Source organism: Carassius auratus, chromosome 24 (genome assembly GCF_003368295.1).
Source record: "Carassius auratus strain Wakin chromosome 24, ASM336829v1, whole genome shotgun sequence".
NCBI lineage: Eukaryota > Metazoa > Chordata > Actinopteri > Cypriniformes > Cyprinidae > Carassius > Carassius auratus.
The window spans coordinates 20,520,458-20,540,887 of record NC_039266.1 but is presented as its reverse complement, the minus strand read 5'-3'; the positions used below and the strand labels follow the sequence as shown (position 1 = coordinate 20,540,887).

At 34.5% G+C, this 20,430-nt stretch overlaps 2 protein-coding genes across 3 annotated transcripts in view; both read left to right on the top strand.

The window, feature by feature from the left end:
• Window positions 1–515: 515 nt before the first annotated feature.
• Window positions 516–14,556, top strand: LOC113042598 (microtubule-associated protein RP/EB family member 2-like). 2 transcript variants are annotated; one of them, XM_026201572.1, is made up of 7 exons: window positions 516–660; window positions 8,161–8,288; window positions 9,610–9,755; window positions 11,185–11,401; window positions 11,494–11,648; window positions 12,595–12,753; window positions 13,617–14,556. In XM_026201572.1, the coding sequence occupies exons 2-7, from the start codon at window positions 8,168–8,170 to the stop codon at window positions 13,689–13,691; spliced, it is 873 nt and encodes a 290-aa protein (XP_026057357.1). In that variant the 5' UTR covers window positions 516–660; window positions 8,161–8,167; the 3' UTR covers window positions 13,692–14,556. The 2 variants fall into 2 exon arrangements, with proteins under 2 accessions (XP_026057357.1, XP_026057356.1); XM_026201571.1 differs by lacking the exon at window positions 516–660 and adding an exon at window positions 5,128–5,391.
• A 697-nt stretch (window positions 14,557–15,253) lies between these two features.
• The window catches only part of spidr (scaffold protein involved in DNA repair), a 47,793-nt gene continuing 42,616 nt past the window's right edge, over window positions 15,254–20,430 (top strand). The window contains exons 1-5 of the mRNA XM_026201521.1: window positions 15,254–15,396; window positions 15,924–16,079; window positions 16,154–16,217; window positions 16,518–16,706; window positions 17,831–17,925. Of these exons, the coding sequence (XP_026057306.1) occupies window positions 15,388–15,396; window positions 15,924–16,079; window positions 16,154–16,217; window positions 16,518–16,706; window positions 17,831–17,925 (513 nt within the window). The 5' untranslated portion in view covers window positions 15,254–15,387. The remainder of the gene's footprint in view (window positions 15,397–15,923; window positions 16,080–16,153; window positions 16,218–16,517; window positions 16,707–17,830; window positions 17,926–20,430) is intronic.

The window sequence follows — 20,430 nt, the reverse complement described above, 5'->3', positions numbered from 1 at the left end:
CGTTGTCGTTTTTAACATGTTTATGTAGCACATTTATACATTTAAATGTCGGTTTTATATTTTAGTACCTTTAGTTAAACTAAAAGAAAATGAGAAATGTTTAGTTGGAAACTGGTGGAAGCTTTAAGTGATTATTTTCTCTACATGCTGTGGCTACTACAAAGTGACAATAACGCCATGTGCTTTATTTAGTAAATATTGATTTATTAGACTGTCTGCTCCCCGTTATTTAGGAACCTAGATTCTACAATGAAACAAAGGCAGATTCTTTCTCTAAATTTAGACTTTTATCTATCATTCAAACACGCTTCCCGTCGTGATAAATAAACGCATCACTAGTTTCCTTAGATACCTAAAAACATTAAACATCAGGAAACCACAGTCCACTATTCAACGAGCAGCGCACTGCATTCCAATTGGTCGAGAAAGACAACATCCGTTTCTTCCGTCAGCCATTCATTTGAACAGAAGGAGGAGCCAATGAATAAAACAACGGCCTTTCTATCTGTCAACCAATCAGCGGGAAGAATGAATGTGCGTCGGCCTATCAGCGGCGGCGGGTGGATAGCGTCGGTGCTGCTGGTTCTCTGAGGCGCTGGAGGGTGGGGTGCGAACCGAGAAGCGCAGCTGGTTTGGTCGGATTTACTGTTGAGTTCACGGGTGAGTTGAGCTTATATCAGGCGCTGTCTTTAAACCATTAATGTGATTTCTTAATAGAGAGGTTTGGCTTTGCTCTGACAGACCGAGCCTATGGGAAACCATTGTTTTATGTTTAATTTTTAATGGTTGAAACATCATGCAGGCAGAGTAGCTTGTTAGCGTAGCAGCAGCTGTTTATTACGTTGAAGTGCATTGATGACCCTAACCCGTCACTTTTTATGTTTTTACGATAACGTGGTTAATAAATGCATAACATTACTGACACAAATTTGTGTTTTTTTTTTTTTAATTAATATGAAGTTGTTAATTTTCTAAGCACACTTCCTGTTCTTAGAGAATTGCATTAATAAGTGGGTTAGGCTGCAAGGTGCAACTTTGACATTGATGTTAGATATTTAGTCTAACGTTACACGTTGAACATAATTGCTCGAATAAGTGAAAGGGTGACTGCAAAGCCACTTTGAGAGACGAAGCCAGCCAACAAAAGACAATTGAACAGCCTGGTGCAATTGAAATGCAGTAATCTGCAACACAAACCGCTTAATGACTGCATGTTTAACATTCTAGTGCTGGTTCAGAAACTAAACCTGAACTACATTTAACATTTATTTCTATTCAAAAATTTGCAATTGCAATTGATATTATCAGATTTGATTTGTGCCCCTTTTGCTTTAGTGACAGCAGCACTTGAGCTGCATGAACCAAAGTGATCTGATGATCATTTTCTCTAAAGAGCATATTATGAAAGATTGTAAAAAAAAAATGGTAATTGTGACTTTTATCCTATTATTTGGACAATTTGAGAAAAAAGTCAGAATTGTAAGATCAACACTGCATCTCATTGTTCATACTGTCCATTTTAAATAGAATGAGAGATTAGAATTAATGTGTTCCAAAGCATAGTATGTTTAAAAAAAAAAAAAAGTCCCCGGATGGTCAACTAGTTCAGGTTGATTTTTGAAATGTGGATCTGTGCACACTCTTATAGCTAATGTTACCAACAATCCATTGCGATTTGACGAATGATTCGGTGGAGAACTACAAACACCAATAAAAAGAATTTAAAAAAAACTACAAACATGGTGGATGCGCGTGACCGACAGTTATGTAAAGGGGTTTGAGTTACTCAATATTTAACCTAGTAAAAAAAAAAAAAAACATAATTATGTTATCAGTGTTGTATTTAATCTTCAATAGCAATGTAAACTTTTATAAACATCCTGTTGTTCACTAACTTTTAAATGCATCTCTATATGAGCAGAGTTCTCTGCATGAAGACCCACGGCTCACAGATTAACCTGCTACCTCTTTTCTCTACTTATTGGTAGAAAATGAAATGAAATGTGGAGGATGTTAACTGTGACGAGATGACTGACAGGCCAGTTTACAGTAACGGGATGCATGTTATTATGTGACAGAGCAGACCGTTAAAGACGCAATTATATAGAAACACTCAGAAATATGTACTTTTTTCTCCACCAAAAAAGTAAATACTTTAAGGGCGTAGTATAAAGCCCCTTTCACACTGCCATTCCGGCAAATACAGGGGTAAAATGTTCCTGTAATTGTTCCCTGGTTGTTAGATTTGGCACTTTCACACTGCCAGTGATGACCCGGTATATGTGCGTGCTTTCACACACAACCCTTATCCCGTAATGACACGTGACATCAGCGCGTGACGTGTAATGACGAGTCGACAACGCTAGGCACGTTATACTTACACTGAAGCAAGCAAACGATCTTGGCGTCAGCGCGGAAAGTGAGGAACTAACTGATCTCTGCTTCATTACAGTTTGCACATATGTTTTCGTCGCGAATGTTGATCTTCCTTCAAAACAGCCGATAAAAGAGCCATGCGATAACGCGCGTCATCACTTCGACATGGAATTAGATCTGGCTTTTGTTCACACAGCACTCGTCCCGGGTCGAACCCCGCAATGTTACTAGGTCCCCGACCCGGGTTCATTTCGGTAATCAATTCCGGGACGTGGTTACTTTCACACAGAAGGCGACCCGGCAATGTTCCGGAAATATTGCGGGTCTGACGTGCAGTGTGAAAGGGGCTTTAGTAGGCACACTGGGACTCTGACTTTTTTACCCACAATTCCAAGTTTATATATCTTGCAGTTCTAAGTTTTCTCTCAGAATTCTGTATTTAAATCTCAAAATTCTACATTTTTATTTCAGAATTTGTTTTGTCACAATTCATCCCACCATCCTGACTTTTTCTGGCAGTTGCGTATATATATTGCACCACACAGTTCTGCATTTGTCTTGCAATTTTCCCTCTTACTTTTTTTTCCTAAGATTTTCAAGAATGGATTCAAAAAAGAAAAAAGTCTGTACTAACAGACACATGACCAATGTCATCAGTTTATTTATTTATTTATTGGTTTAATATGATTAGTTGCCTTCAGTAGTAGAGAATTGAAACAGAGAATATTTCTTGTTCATTTTACATCACAACTTTTCTTATGCCCTAAATCCTAAAATGCATTTTCAGGTTGAAATGGAGAAAATAAACACAGTAAATAAATGTGGTCTCAGACTCTTAGACCTCTCTGCATATGCACTTAATCATATTTATTTGTTTTGAGGACAAATATGCTTTAGTGATAGATGATTGATGGGTATATATCATCCAAGCTAATTAACTTGCCAATATTTGGCCATTTTGAGATTACAGTAAATTATCATCACCATTATTTATCATATGATTAAGTTTTATAGTCAGTTTAATATGTGTGTGTATCATACAATTATTACACGCTATAAATAATAAATGTAAAATAAGTGTTTATTTGATTTCAGCTTATATTTGCTATAATTAAACCACATTATTAGGTTAGCCTATATGTTCATGAGTATTTTTTCAGCCACTCAGATCTCAGTATCAGACACTGAAAACTCAAGCATTAATATAAGACTCATCTTTAGTATTGTTTTTATATAGATGTATGACTTAACCTTCTCCGCTGGCAGTGTATTTATGACCAGATTTGCAGTGGCAGGAGCATGTGTTCAGTGTATGGAGCATCTCAGTCACCAACTTTTACTATCTATTTGGCTTTTTAATTATTTGTAGATATGAACTCTCTCAGTCATATTTTTTGATGTACTACATGTTTGTGTGGGTTTAGTGGAGTGCTGCAGTGAAGTTTGCTACAACCAAACTTGTTCATTTGAATGTCTCTCTTCTATTAGATAAAGCTCAGCATCATTTTAAAATCTTAATTCAACCAGTAAAATAACATCAACAGATGTTTTCACTGTGTTGATCACATCAGGAACGGTGAGATGGCATCACAGGCCGATTACATCGTGTATTTACACGTGACCTTTTTCAATAAACATTGTGTAAAGTTTAAATCAAAGTTTAAAACTTTAAATAACCTCAGTAATCTTTTTCCACTTGTAAAGGAATGATATCTTCATTCATCACTTTGAGACGTTTGTTAATGACCCGGCAGACCGTTTAGATAATTTATCTCTCTGTTTTGACACCTAAAAACCATAGATTTGATTGGTTGGAGAGACTACATTGTAAAGATGTCACACCACATACATTAACAAGAGCCTTATCTAAACTTTGTGTAATGTGTATATGTAATAAATCACATCACAGCACTCTTTGCAATACAGAGCAGAATAATGAGCCACGGGCCTCGTCACATGTAGACCCAGATATCTAGAATCTGAAAAGCACTGTATGTTTCTTTTTGGACTGTTGTGAAATTATACTATATTTTATATAATTTAATAATAATTGATCATTTGTATTATCAAACATATAAGCCTGTTTAGTCTCTCATACACACTAAGGCTGCATTCATTCAGTAAAAATACAGTAAATATTGTGAAATATTATTACAATTTCAAATACCTGTCAAATATTTCAAATGTAATTTATTCCTATGATGCAAATCTGAATTTTCAGCATCATTACTCCAGTCTTCAGAAATCATACTAATATGCTGATTTGGTGCACTTTTTTTTTTTTTTGAATTAATAATATTGTATATTTTTTGTCTTCCTGAAGACAGTAATACAGTTAAACATTCACTATTGCATGCATTTCCAGACATAAGTTGTGCATAAAGAACAGATTAATTGATATTTAGCAGTAAAGATACATTTTAGCTATATATTAGAATGACTTTATCAAACCATATATTTATATACCTTTAACACAACTTCCCCCCATGCATTAACTAGTATAGGAAAAAAATGCACATCAAAATATATATATATATATTTTTTACATAATTTAAGGCTTAGATGCAGGAAGAGAAAACCTATGAACTTTATTTATTATCTTATTTGTATGGCGGAACCCAAAGGTATTTTCCTAAAAATAATACATAATAGATAATATATAATGACGTATTTAGGAAGATGCAAAGTTCCTCTGGCTCAAATCTGATGCACCCCTCCCAGAGTCACATGACTGTAGTTCCGTGACTCACCGCTGAGGTCGCTGTTGAGCGGAAGACACACTCACACACACTCTCTCTTACACACGGGATTTCTACTGAGAACAAGCAGGCAGGCGGCAGGGAAAAGCCCCGACCCTTTCCTCGTCCGTTCGAGTATTTCACAGAGCCAAATGCCCGGTCCGACCCAAGCTCTGTCCCCCAATGGAGAGAACAACAACGACATCATTCCGGACAGCGACGGCAGCAACATCATTCCCTACAGAAAGAACACAGTGCGCGGGGAGCGCGCCTACAGGTACACCACTGCCATTACCATCCGCCGGCCGCTTCACAAAGAAAACCACCGCTTTAAGCGATCTACAATCAATGCATTTAGCCGAAAATATCAAGATTATACTTTTCGATTCATGCTTTCCCAATGCACTCGCCCTGGGAACCCCGAACTCCCATTATGGCTGCGTTATCTAACCGTTGGGCTTTTCCTGAGCCAGTTATGGCGTTTCCCCGTTGGTGCAATCACCAAAAAACATGTTAAACGCTCTTTAGTCAATGCGTTCAAGCTATTGGGCGTTTTATCAGCCGTTCTGCATATGATTTGAGATGGATGTATGTTGGGATGTGCGCTGACAGGCTGCTTTCCCAGTTTTTGACAGTACATGGCCTGTATGTTCACCAAGCAGTCAGCCATTGCGTAATGTAATTCATTCCATCCTATCCCCAAAATCTGTTCAGATTGTTTGTTATGGCGTGCATATCGTGCCCAATACTGCGTCATATCTCGTGCATGGGTAAAAATATGACTGCTTGTGTTTTACGGGTCTATAAACTTGTTTCAGGCTGATTGCTATTGTTGAACTTGACACTGATTTGTTGGCTCCTCTGAATTTTTTTTCCTCCCCCCTTCATTCCAGCATCTCACTAAACTGTTTATCTTTCCTGCTAAATTTAGATGAATCTGCTCTTTAAGCACAACAGCACTAATGTCTGGAAATGCAGTGTGTTTAAGCTTATTAAAGTCATGAGAAACTAACAGGGAGGAGGATTTGTCATCATGGAGGGATTTTTAAGAAATCTTATACAAGACATCCAGGTTTACTTGAGGGATTCACTTCATTATTCATATGATGGTGCGCTGGGAAATTAAGGAGAATGGGATTGATGAGGTGGATCTTTCTATTGGCAGTGATCTGAAACTGGTTTCGGTCAGTTGAATGAATTCGGTTAGTTTAATACATGAAAGTTGAGATGATCTTTGATTTGTTCATATGCTTAATTGTGCCGCATTTACAACTGGTTGTGCACACCATTGCTGTGAAATTTTACTTGTCAAATTTTGGCACAAAAGATCAAGTTATATATATATTTTTATTATTATTTTAAACCAGTGGTTTGTTATAAGGAATATATTTCAGGGCCATATCTTAAACATGTTTTATTTTATTAATGAACACAATTAATGCTTGTTTCTGCCATTTATTATTGATATCATGAACGTGATATGTTCCAACTGTTCAGCTTTCTATAAATAAACAATAAATATTTCATACTGTATACTATAATGTACAACTTTAGATATTTTTTTATTTTCTATAGACAAAATAGCATTTTAATATTGATCATATTTTGGATATCAGCCATAGCATGAAAATAATGATCAGCTTGTATCACGTCAGAAACTATCCCCCCAATCAAACTCTGTTTTGTGCCAAACGGAGATGTGTTTCACATCCATCATCACATCAGCAGCTTTTCCATGACGTGAGTTTCAGTAGAGGACAAACAAACCTCAATTCATAAACAGTCTTTATTTTTTCTGTCTGATGCAAATGTAAAGTCAGTGTGGTTTGACATCAAATGCTATTCTGGGATGGAAAAATGCTATATTTGTGCATACATTTAAAAAGTACTTCTTGTTCAATTATATGCATAACTTTTTTCACCCTTTGTTTAGTTTTGAGTTAAAGTGGATAGACAGTGGGTGAACTCACAATTCTGTACAAACAAAGCTCAAAAGCTTCTATTAAACACTGTGGAGTGCTCTGTATATCTTGATATTTACTTGGTTACCTAGTTTGCATTAGGATCATGTTATACAGTGTTTATGGGCAAAATTTATTTAATTTATTTACCCTCCATCTGTCCAAGTGTTTTTTCTTCATGGGAACAGATTTGGAGAAATTTGGCTTTACATCACTTACTCACCAATGGGTCCTCTGCGGTGAATGGGTGCCGTCAGAATGAGCGTCCAAACAGTTGATAAAAACATCACAATAATCCACATTCAACTCTAGTTCATCAGTTAAATGTGTTGTAAAGCGAAAAGCTGCATGTTTGTAAGAAACAAATCCATCATTAAGACAGTAAAGCTTTAAATCATCACTTATGGCCAAAATATAAGTTCAAATAGTTCCACCATTGGAAAGAGGAAGTGGAAATCCCCTGTTGTCCTCTCACATCAAAATCCACTGACATATTTGTTTACAGCTGTTTTTGCTTGTAAACAGTGCTTGATCTGTGCACATTTCTCTCCTGATTCAGACCAGATGACATTTTCACAGGAAATAGCAATATTATGGATATAGGGCTCATATTCATATAAGTAAAAAAATAAATAATAATAATAGATTCGTTTTTTTATTTCACAATGCATTAATTAACGAACTGGACTTTCACTGGAGTGGATTATTGTGATGTTTTATCAGCTGTTTGGACTCTCATTCTGACGGCACCCATTCACTGCAGAGCATCCATTGGTGTGCAAGTGATGTAATTTCTCCAAATCTGATGAAGAAACAAACTCATTACATCTTGGATGGCCTCAGCATACATGTTCAGCAGTTTTTCAGTGCACAGTTTCATATTTTTAATTCCAAAACATTATATTATAGTAAGTACTCTAAGAGAATGACTTTAGACTTAGTTAACATCGTTGATCTAGTATGCATGCATGCATTGTAAATTGCTCATATTGACAAGTCAATACTGGAGCTGATAGTGTCATTCAGACTTTGAGCTGTTCTTTCATCTGCAGATGATTGTGATGATGTCTGTGTCTCGTCCACAGCTGGGGGATGGCGGTCAACGTTTACTCTACCTCAATCACCCAGGAGACTATGAGCAGGCATGACATCACAGCCTGGGTGAACGATCTGCTCAGTCTAAACTACACTAAAGTGGAGCAGCTGTCATCAGGTATGTGAAGCTCCCAACTTAAACCACCGCTGACACTCATTAGACGCAAAGAGCAGTAATCCCAGAGGATTTACACCGAGGCGTTTTGTTAGTGCTTGTCTGCGCTGCTGTTGGGCGGCTGCTACCTTTAAACGTTAGTGTAAATGAATGCAATGGTCTGGCTGCTCAGTAAAGCTGTCGTGAACACTCAGCTGCTTTAGGTTACACAGCCATGAATTATGAAGCTGGGAACGGAGTTAATCCCATTTAACTGCTATGAAATTAAAATAAATTAAACTAGAACTTCTTTATTGCAGCTGAAAGCAAATATAGCTTTAAATCATCTAATAAAAGTGAATTATGCACAACATGTCAGGCTATATTTTCATCAAAATATTTTATTTTTGTATAATTACTAGGCATGCAATTATATGTTGCCTTAATATGATTTATACTTTTTTCGTTTCACACCACAGGGCTGTTTAAATGAATTGCAAAACCGCTAAATGTCATCTAAAATATAAATATTTATTTGCCGATTAATCAGTTTTAATTAAATTGTTATTTGCCAACTTCCTGTTTAGTTTCCGTATTCTTTCATCGAGTTCTCAGACATTTGCATTTGATTTGATCTGAAATAACTACATTACTGTTGACCACTGCTATGATTGAGTGTCATCTGCACCGTTTAATTATTTGACATTCACATCCATCTAGTTTGTAGGATTTCAGAAGGATTGACAAATTTGATTTATTAGGAATTATTTTAATGAATGTTAATTATATATAAAAAATATAATTATTTTCTACTTAAAATAATTGATTCAGTCTGTTGAGGACTGTCTGTGTTGCTCATCTTTTACCTAAACATACAGTAAGAGACAAATCTCAGGGTTTTTATGTTTTGAGAGTTTTGAGAACAAAAGTCTAAATAAAGTCTCAGTTTGTGGACAACACTTTTGTGCTTTAGCTTTATGACATCACACGGGACATCAAGACCTTAATTTAGTTCAGGATAAGCACGGGTCAGGCCAGAGGTATTTAAAGATCTCTGAGACACTGAATATCCTCTGGAACGGCTCCAGGTCTACCTAGAAAGGCAGAAGACATTGATTTACACGGCATTTTAAATTACATCCTTGGAGTCAGGTGGATCTCCATTTAAGTGCCCTTGTTTTATTTCTTCTGATCGGGCAGATTAAGTTTACTGCAGAGTAAATTGGACACTTAGATGAACATGAGACTGAAACTAAATCTGGTAGAATGATCTTAGATAAGCAGAATGAGTCCTAAATAATGTCCTCACGAAACCTTTTTCACCCTTCTGTGCATGTCTTTGCAGGAGCAGCGTACTGTCAGTTCATGGACATGCTGTTTCCCGGATGCATCAGTCTTAAGAAGGTGAAATTCCAGGCCAAGTTGGAGCATGAATACATCCACAACTTCAAACTCCTGCAGGCCTCCTTCAAGAGGATGAATGTTGATAAGGTGAGACAGACATGAGGGCCTTTCAGTCATGATTTCACTATAACTACTGGAAACCTGATTTAGAAATGAAATCCCTCTTAAAATCACCATTGAAAGTACATTTTAACACTAAGAACCATAGTGGAGTTGTCAGATGTGTTATAAATAAATGAAAGCTCTCAAAACCCCAGATTGATTTACATCTGTTATTCACAAAGCTCTTGTGCCCTTAAGCCTATGGAGAAAATGAATTGGAAAAACACTTATTGAACACATACTGCTAAAATAGTGTTCATAAATTTAGGGCTGCTTTATAGTGATAATGCATGTGACATTTCTGTATTATTTTCACTCTGTAATTAATAGTGTAAGTACTTTCTAAGAAATGGCAAGTCGCACATTGAATGAATGTGAAATTTTGAAATAAAACACTGAAAAAAGATTTCCTTGTAAAACATACAACAATAATAATTTACAACTTTAAAATAAAAATCGTTACAGTGCATCGGTTGTTGCTTTCTTCATAGCAAAAACTTAACCTTTGATGAAAAAGTTACATTTGTGTGGAAAAATGTGTAGTAAATTGTTAATATTACTAGTAAATAATTTAATAACATGGTTGTTAGAACTTAATACATTTATTAAATAAATGTATTCTTTAATGCAAAAATCAATCAATTGAGAATTTAAAGTGTTAGACCTTGTTCTGCTGTTTAGCCTTGTAATTGCTTTTCTTCTTAATGTTCCATAATTTTGGGTTTTTATAAAAGGATGATGTTGTTTTATTAAACCTAATGCATATAAACATTTATTATTACTCAAACTGTAAGCAATTCCAACCAATTTTAATAACCACATACCATCCAAAGGCATCAAAATCTGACATAAAAAAAAACAAATGTGTAAACTGTTTCACCCACAGAAAGTGTTTCTGATTTACTACAAGAAGCATGACCAACCGGGCCACAATATTTGTTTATTATTATTATTATAGATTTTTTTTTATATTTACACTATTTTTTTTTTAAATTTTAGGCAGTCAGAGTTTTAGTGTTTTCTGACAGATGGAGACTTTCTTAATGCATGCAATAAAATATATTTATAATGCACCCAATTCAAAATCACATGTATCATTTTAAATAAATTTAATCAGGGATTCATAAACTTTTTGTTTTTTGTTTCTGACCTTTGACCTGCAATTTCTGAAATTGAAGTTTACTTGAGATTTGAAATTAATATTTTTTTAAATTTATTAACACCTTCAGGTATTTGCAGTTCTTTGTCAGTTAACAGTCACGTGCCATGCAGATAAACAAATTCAATATTTTATAATTGATTTTAATTTTACACCACTTTGTGAAACCACAATCTAACATATAAATCTGTATTTGTTATGCAAAGATGTCTGTATAATGTAATTTTTTCACATTTACACTCCCATCTTGTGTAGATCATCCCTGTAGAGAAGCTCGTCAAGGGACGGTTTCAAGACAACCTGGACTTCATTCAGTGGTTCAAGAAGTTCTTCGACGCCAACTACGACGGGAAGGAGTACGACCCGTTGCAGGCCAGACAGGGTCAGGACGCCATTCCCCCTCCAGATCCCGGCGAGCAGATCTTCAACCTGCCAAAGAAATCCCACCATGCCGCCAGCTCTCCCACCGCAGGTCTGTTTGGCTGATTATTAATAATCCGCATTAATCAACTGGCGTTTAACATCTACTAAATTGCATCGTGTCATCCGTTAACTTGTGTGCAGGAGCTACTAGATCAACCAGTTCAACCCCTAAATCCTCCACCTCCACCACCTCCACCTCCAGACCCTCCTCTGCCAAAAAGATCCCTGTTATGTCTGCGACACCCGCTAAAGGAGAGAAGGAGCTGGAAGCCCAAGTAACACAACTAAACGATCAGGTGGACATCCCTAACGCTATTCAGATCTTTAAACAGATCAGCTATCAAGAACATCATGGTTTTTATTAGTTATAATTATTAATAGAGCATTTTAGAAGCCCGGGTTTCTGCAGGTCTTAAAAAACAAGTATTGAGTAACAAAATAAGCTTATAGCAGATCTTAAATTAGAGCAGAAAGTCAACGTTCTAACATTCTAAATTCTAAAGTTATGGCATTAAATACAAAAACTTTGTTTTCCAATATAAAGATCTAAATGTCTTTAAATCAAGTTACTTTTACTTGAGATGCAAAATTATATGAAATTGTTTTTTTTTTTTTTAATTGCCTGTGCAGATATGTGTCCTATTTAATCATATATATTAGCATATGGTGCTATTGAAATAGTATGGTTGTAATGTAAAATAAAGTTAGAACTGATTTTCTCAAATGCTCTTTTGTTTGTTGATTTTCTTCTTATGGTTCTTATTACTTGATTTTACATTATATATATATTTTTTTACTTATTTTTGTATTTTGTAGAGGTAGTAGTAATAATTTTATTATTATGATGATGTTACTATACTGATATTTTGTTGAATGAAATTGCTATTTTTATCAAAATTATTGCAATTTTTATTTCTAAACCAATGTCTTCCTAAATGTCCTTATGACATAACAGGCATCTTTATAGATGTTCTTATGACATCATAGACATGTTGACCAGTATAAAGCATTTTTTGGGAACCCTGTGCCCTAAAAGCAAATTAACTTGGCACTTTATTATTATTATTATTATTATTTTAATTAAAACCATAAAAGCAAGGTAAACTCAAATTTCTGACCAATCAAATGGTATCAGGAAGTGTATCTATTCAGTGAAGCTGTATGGTGTTTAGAAGCAGCTTTTACTGTGTGTTGACAGTGTTTTATGTCACTGGTAACTCTTGCGTCTCTCCTCTGCTGCAGCTCAATACATTAAAGCTAGCACTAGAAGGAGTGGAGAAGGAGCGGGATTTCTACTTCGGGAAGCTGAGAGAGGTGGAGCTGCTGTGTCAGGAGCAAGGCCAGGACAACGGGCCCTTCGTGGAGAGACTCATGGAGGTGCTGTACTCTGCAGACGACCAGGTTAGTGCTTCAGGTCCTTTGCAGCAAACTGCATTCATTCTTTCATTCATTCTCAGTTATTTATAGCCCCTTTTTATTTTGATTAAATCACATAATTTTTTATTTGTTTATAGTACTTTTCTATTTTTAATGAATCACACAATGTGTTATTATTATTATTATTATTATTTTTATTATGTTAATGAGAGGTCTCTGACTTAGGGTTAGGAGCCTATATATATATATATATATATATATGTATTTTTTTCTAACAATAAATTTATTTGAATAAAAACTAAACACTGCTCACAGATTAGTATTATTAATATTATTATTATTTTTACCACTGCTACTATTTCAATGTTCTTTTAATACATCAAACCTATTTAAATGGATTTTTAAAAAATTTTCTTTCTTTCTTTTAAGACATAAAACATTTATTTAATAACTTTTTCTGCTCTTAACAAAGCATCATCCCATTTATTAGAAGTATTATTATTGTTTTATTATTTCTTAATATTTTCTTTTTTGTTTTAATAAAAAGGAGCTTTATTTATTTATTTATTTTTTTTATTCTTCCCACCTTAAAAGGTTTACAAATATTCCCCCTCATATCCACTTATGATTAAGGTCAAAGCCAAAAACTTGCCATCATTTAAATTTTCACAATTAGTTTTAACCCTCTATGTGTCATTTAGACTATTTTTTTTTAATTACCTGTTCTAAAAGACCCTTTTCTGTTGTTGTTTCTCGTGATATAAGCCTTCAGATCAAGTGCTTCATACGTAGTCAGTTTTCTCACCGTTCATAACAGACGAAGTGAGTGACTATCTAATATGACAAGACCCTTAAAAGTAACTGACAGCAATCAACTGTTTGTGCAGGAGGCAGGCGGAGAGGAACACGAGGCTCCCGCTCAGGAGGAGGACGTCCCTGACGACACGCAGGACGAATACTGAACACCTGAACATACACACACTCAGTCAGAAAACTGCTTTTGGGTTCATTTCCTCAAACTCATGACGGTTTATTTCTCACGTGTCTTTTATTATTTTCTTGTTTTGAAGCCCTCTTTTATTGCATCATGATTATTATGAACATGTCATCCAACAGCAGCTTAATTGGTGAATGTTGTTCGTGTGAAGCCGTGATAACAACCACTGCACATCAGCTCCATTCGGTTTTTACTTTAACTGAAGTCTGTTGATTTTCATCTCACTGCACCGATGAAGGAGAATTTAGCTTTTTTTTTTTATTCCTTAAGCTGTTAATGTTTTAAGATGTGATGTATTGAACAGTTACATTTTTAAATATTGCAATAAGAGTAGCTCAAAGAGCCACTTATCATCACCTCATGATAGATTCCTTCAGAAGATTAACTATGGAAAATTCTGCATTATAACCTAATGCATATTGGTGATATAAACCCATGTGATTCACTTAGAAAACAAGCTAAATTTTTCACCCCGTTAGATTAAATGTACTCATAAAATTTGTTTTCTTTGGTTAAATGTGTCTCTGCTTCACAGAGGAGGAAGCCAATCACAGTGTTTGATAAGAAGCATTTCATTTGAACTGTGCAATCCGTATTCTGCGTCTAAACATGTTTTACTTTATATGTACAGTAAAAAAAAAAAGAAATCGATGCATCTTTAAGATTTTTGTTAACTTGTTCTAAATCACAGGTCTTCTGAACGGAAAACAGCATTCTCGTGATCTCATGATACTCGTCAATATTCTCACAGGTCAACGATGCTTATGTCATTTATTATTGTGTACAATGAAAAGGAATGTAAACATATGTACTGTTAATAATTATAAATAGACAATGATTTTCTTTTTATTTCCCTTACAGTATCTCCCCTTATGCATTCCCCAAATGTGTTGCATGTTTGCATTTTTTTTGTGAATAACTTGACCTGCTTTTTACATATTTAATAAAAAAGCAAAAAAAAAAAAAAAAAGATGTTTTTTTTTGTATGTTTAACTTGCTGTTTAAAATCTCTGGAGATATTATAGACTTGCCCTAATAAAACCCTTTCACTTTCAAAAGGAATAAATACTTTGTTTTTATTATGATTAAGTTAGGTAAAATTATTTTTTGGAGTTTATGTTTTCTGCTATTTTAAGTAAATTAAAAGAGTCACTGAAGACTTCCATGTTGGTCATTAATATTAAAGGAAATATTCAATCAAAAATGTTGAAACGCCTTCAGTGTGCTTAGGTTTAATTTTTGGACAGAAATTTTACTTTGAAATGCTTTTTAAAATATTTGACAAATCATACAAATTAGCATATTTAACGGAAAAGGAACATTAGGGTATTTTTATTTTTCGGATATCGAGTTTTTTTTTCACATAAATACATCGTTTTTAGAGTACAGTGTATGATTTTCTTTGACGAAAAGAGACGATTTTATTTATAATTCTGTTAAAAAAAAACAATTTCGTCCAGCTTGTGCTCAAAACGTCTCTGGCCGCCAGGGGTCAGTAGCGCGCGGCAATACGAACTAAAAGAGCGGGAAAGACGAACCGAAGAAGAAACTGCCCGACCCCGTGTAGTGAACTACAGTACAACAATGTAAACAGTTATTATTTAATTAGAAATTAAGCCATATTTGAGGAAAAGAAATCCGTAAAACATTTCCTTAACATCATGGGCAAGGTAAGCGATCAAAAAACACTTTGTTTACAGATTTCCTAAAACTTTTAATGTGTTTAAGGTATTTGTGAGAACCAGTTGTATATTTGTATTGACAGTCAGTCCAGTCGAATTGTTATTATCCACTACACATCATTACAGCATGCATTAATAACAGAAATATAACTAGAAATATAAAACGCATAATAAGCTTGGAAAAGAGAGCAATTAAAGAGACCAATAATATATGAATATGTACTTATCAGTCGAATTTTATTTGACATATTTAATTTTATCTATGAAATTGTAATCGTTGCAAATGTTACTACAATAATTATGTAGTGACCATGAAATTTTAAGTGATTCAAATAAAAACCACAAAGCTATTTTGCTTGATATTTGAGCTTTTTGAAAGTGGAAACTCTTTTTCTAGATCAACAAAATTAAAATCAATTAATTACTAAAATCTCTCTCTCTCTCTCTCTCTCTATATATATATATATGTATATATATGTGTATATATTATAATGTGTGCTTGTGTGTGATTTCAGCGGAAGAGAAACCCGGACATGAGGTGTGTGTTATTCCCAGACGATGTGAAAGACACTTTCAAAAAGGCCGGAAAAGCATCTGCCAGAACATCCACACCTGCTACGAAGTCCTGGGAGAGATGTGGGGACAGTTTCCTGGACACTTCTGTCATTCAGGTGTGTCACAGTAGACGTATGTAATGCTGTCGGTCTGTGAAAGACGCACTGAACATCATGTGTTTGTGTTTCAGAAGCTGCAAACGTCAGAGAAGAAGAGCAGGAACGCACATAAAGTGGCTCTGACGTCTGTTACTGGTAATACAACAGATTAATCAATCCATAATAAATGCTTCGTCACATGATGTATCTTAGTGTCACATGATCCGTTAGAAATCATTCTAATATGCTGATTTGCTGCTCAAGAAACATTTCTTATTATTAATTTCAATTTTGAAAACAGTGCTTCTTAATATCTTTGTGGGAACTATGATACTTTTTATGTTCTTTGAGGAATAGAAAGTTCAAAAGAGCAGCATTGTTTGAAATAGAAATCCTTTATAAAAATCCTTTTGATCAATGTAATGCATCCTCGCTGAACGAAAGTATTTGTTTAAGGCAATAGGGATGCTGGCACAGATGAACCAGTGCACATTGCCTGGAGCTCCAGTGATGAGGAAGAATCAGATGGTGATAGTCGTCTTCCTCCTCGACTGAATGTCACACAGGCACCGCAGCCGCCCAGGGCACACAAACAACATCCTCTAGACTCTTGCAGAAGTCTGCGGATGTTCAGCACTGGTGTAGGTAAGAACAGAGACATTTTTTTGTTGTAAATTGAATGAATCTTTCAGGAGCTTAATTTGAACCATGAATTCAGGGCTTAATAATATGGATTGCCCACTGGACTGAGATGAATATTACACTATTTTGGGCCAGTCAGTCTTACTTTATTCTTATATTCTTTGCATGGTTTTGCTTTGAACAGTTTTAAATTTAATTGTGATTTCTGCTAGTCAGCATTTTTATCAGATTAAAATTAAAAGTGGCAAACATTTTCTAGCAAAGAGGCTTTTGGAATTTATGGCTGTCTTTGAGTTTCCTGTATAATTACTAAAACCTGCCTTATATAGTTACATTTGTAGGGAGCCCAGCACATGACAAGCAGAAAAAAATATAAGGCTAAATCGTGTGCATGATTTACTAATTCGTTTCCTCAATGTACTAAAATGTGCATACGATTACTATAGCGTTCCCTCGGTTTACTATTGCGTTCACTCGATTAATAAATTGAGTAAAAAATTTTTTTACACGAACACAATAGTAAATCCAGGGAACGTAATAGTAATTGTGTGCACATTTTAGTAAATTGAGGGAACAAATTTGTAAATCGTGCGCACAATTTATTTATTTTTTTCTTGCATGTCATGTGCGGGGCTCCGTACATTTGTGTGTGAGAAATGTGAAAATTATTTTAAATAAATGTGAAAATGATAATTTTACAGTTGTAATGTTAGATTTATAAATGTAAATAAAAACATTATTATTTTTTTTGTGTGTGGGGGAAATTCATGTTTGAAATAACACATCTTGATTTAAAAAACATCATATGAAATCCCAAAAGATAAATTATGCAAGTGGTTATATGGCAGAATAATTATGAATAAAACAGTTTAGCACAATTGTAGTAAATAATGTATCTTTTTGATTCCCTTATAACTATATTCCTCATTGTTTCTCAGTTAAAGAGTATTAAAGTACTGTTACTCAACAAGTGTAGTGTAATTAAACTCAATCAGGAATGTGGAATGATGTAAAAATACTCTTGTCCAAGACATCAGTTCTGGCAGCAATGCTCAAAGTTCATAACTGTAGATTAATATGCAGTGGCTTGTTATTTAATTCGGATTACCTGCTGCTTTTGCCCTCAGAGACAGATGACCTGCCCTCTATTGATTCAGACAGTGAGATAGAAGAGGAGAATTCAGCTTCAAAAGGACATACTGACTTTCTAAATCCCGTTGGGGTGAGTATGTTTTATCTTCACATTAACTAAATAATTATACATATATTAAAGTGCTTTCATATTAACTTTAAACACATGTTTTAGAATTGGGAGAATCAAATATTATTAAAAGAGAAAACATCGGATGAGGTGAGATATTGCACTGTTGCTCAGTAGGGGGCGCTATGATTCCTCAAACAAGACGTCTTAAGCTTTCATCAGGGTTCTTAATGTCCCTGCTCCTTTTAGGACTGACCCTTGGCCTGAAAATATATTTGCAACTTTTCTTGGTATTAGTTTATTAATATTCAACATTTTGTAGTACATCTCTCACTCAAGTCATCTGAATAAAATATCAATTGTGGCTTAACAGCCATGTCATATTATTTTCCATGTGACACATGAAATGACTTTAGTTTTAAATTGCATAAAGGTATAAAAGGTAAATAATGCCGGTCTAACTCAGATATGTTGTTATGCCAATTCAAAATGATGCTTTTCACCATAAGAAGTGACAGTACAGCACTATGCATTTTATAATCGTATATGAAAGTCTTTTCTAGGATGTCTTATACATGCTAAGTGGAAAAAAAGCAAAACAACTAGATTTAGATTAGAAATCTTCCAATGCTTTATAGTATAGTGTGAGAATGTAAATTCGATGAGGCAGTGAAGGTTAATTGGTTAATTTAATAACTGTATGCCTAGAGTAGCACCTGTAAAGGTAGTTGGTAGTGGCAAGTTGGGTTGCAGACACAGTTCACGTTCAGTCATCAGTGAAATGTGAAGTGAAGTGTTCCTGTAGCTCAATTGGTAGAGCATTGCGCTTATCAAGCTAATGGTTGGGGATTTGATTCCCCGGGAACACATGATAGGTAAAACTTGATAGCCTGAATGCACTGTAAGTTGCTTTGGATAAAAGCATCTGCTAAATGCTTAAATTAAATTTACATTTAAATGTGAATGGTGCAACTACTTTAGTCCATATTATGAAAGTCAGTGACATCCAAAACATCATTGGATCCCATTGACTAATTTTATTTCACAGAAGCAGTTGCAGAATGTCTTTTGTGTTTCTTAAAATGAAAGTCATGCAGTTTTGGAATGACATTGGAGTGATTAAATAATGACCTAATTTACATTTTGGTATAATCGATTTAAAATACATCCTGAATGGAATGTTATTCCAGGAATGTTATTCTAGACGTCTGTGTCATCAGCAGTGACATCATGATCTGCTGATCTTTGACCATGATTATCATAATTCAGCATGATGCGTCTTATTGTCATAATGGTTCAATTCACAGTTACTGTCATAGACTGTCATCTTCTCGAGACTAGACAGTTCTTCAGATTCCTGGAAGGGCAGTATTAGGCAAATTTGTCATGTGGAAGGACTGCATAAACACAGCTTCGATTTGACTTATGAATAGTTGAGAGCATCACATCACACATTGCTGAAACAGTTAAAGGTTTTTCCTTGTAGTTTAGTCTGGTCACGTGGCGCAGATCCAGTTAATAATTTGAGAATACTCCCGAACTCAAGATACTGATTTCTTTGGCATTGGGGGAAAAAAAAACCTTAAAGATTCTTTAGAAATTGTTCTCTACAATTTTTTTTTTTAAATAAACAGAAACTCCCTCAAAATAAAGGTTTAATTTATTATTATTTTCATAATATTAATATAATAAATATTTATAAAAACAAATATATAATATAACATTTTTTAAATATAAATATATTTTTAAATATTAAATTGATACATTAAGAAATTACATCATTAATAATTGCATGATATTAATCTCTGCAGTCAATAATTCACCATACACAACACATTGTGGTTGGTGCAAATCATGTTTATCTTTGTGAGTGATTTATTTATTTATTTTAGTAATATTCTTTCATTGTTGAGGGTTTTCTTTCACCTCTTGTTGTTTTGTTCATGGTTTTTGAGAATGCGGCATGTCACTTGAACTATTCATGGTGACATCTATATAATCTGAGTGACAGATAATTTGTGCCAAAATATCATAGAGTCTGATTGAACATCTTTGACGTCAACAACAGAAGATATGGAAAAAATTATGCACGTTTAGTTATGTTTATCCCCCACTGATCAGAACCAGAACAGGCCGGTTATTGGATAAAAAAAAGAGCATCTTTGAAACATAATTTTAGAATTTTCCCAAGGTGTCATGAAGTATTCTGCATCATCTCTCTCTGAAATGTCTGTCAGCCTCAAACTCTTCCAAATCACATCTATGTTTAGCTCTTATTCCCATGCCTCCTTTTAATAGTGTCTTTTAAATCACCCCCGCTTCCTTGATTCAAGATTGAAACCATTTGTTTAAAAAAAAAAAAACTGATTATTTACTCACCCGGCTTTCGTAGGAAAAATATTTTGTGTCCATTTACAAGAAGAGAGGAAAAACGACAGACATGCTTCTAGACATTACTTTATTTCTCAGTTAATTTCACCTCCAGTTCTACCTACCTATAATACATTTCCTGTATATTTTCCTTCA

Bases quoted from the DNA above. Each gene is read 5' to 3' on its own strand.
- LOC113042598 (XM_026201571.1), top strand. From the start codon at position 5,267: ATGCCCGGTCCGACCCAAGCTCTGTCCCCCAATGGAGAGAACAACAAC. The intron at 8,289-9,609 runs GTATGTGAAGCT...ATGTCTTTGCAG, and splicing joins AGTGGAGCAGCTGTCATCAG to GAGCAGCGTACTGTCAGTTC. The intron at 12,754-13,616 runs GTTAGTGCTTCA...CTGTTTGTGCAG, and splicing joins TGTACTCTGCAGACGACCAG to GAGGCAGGCGGAGAGGAACA.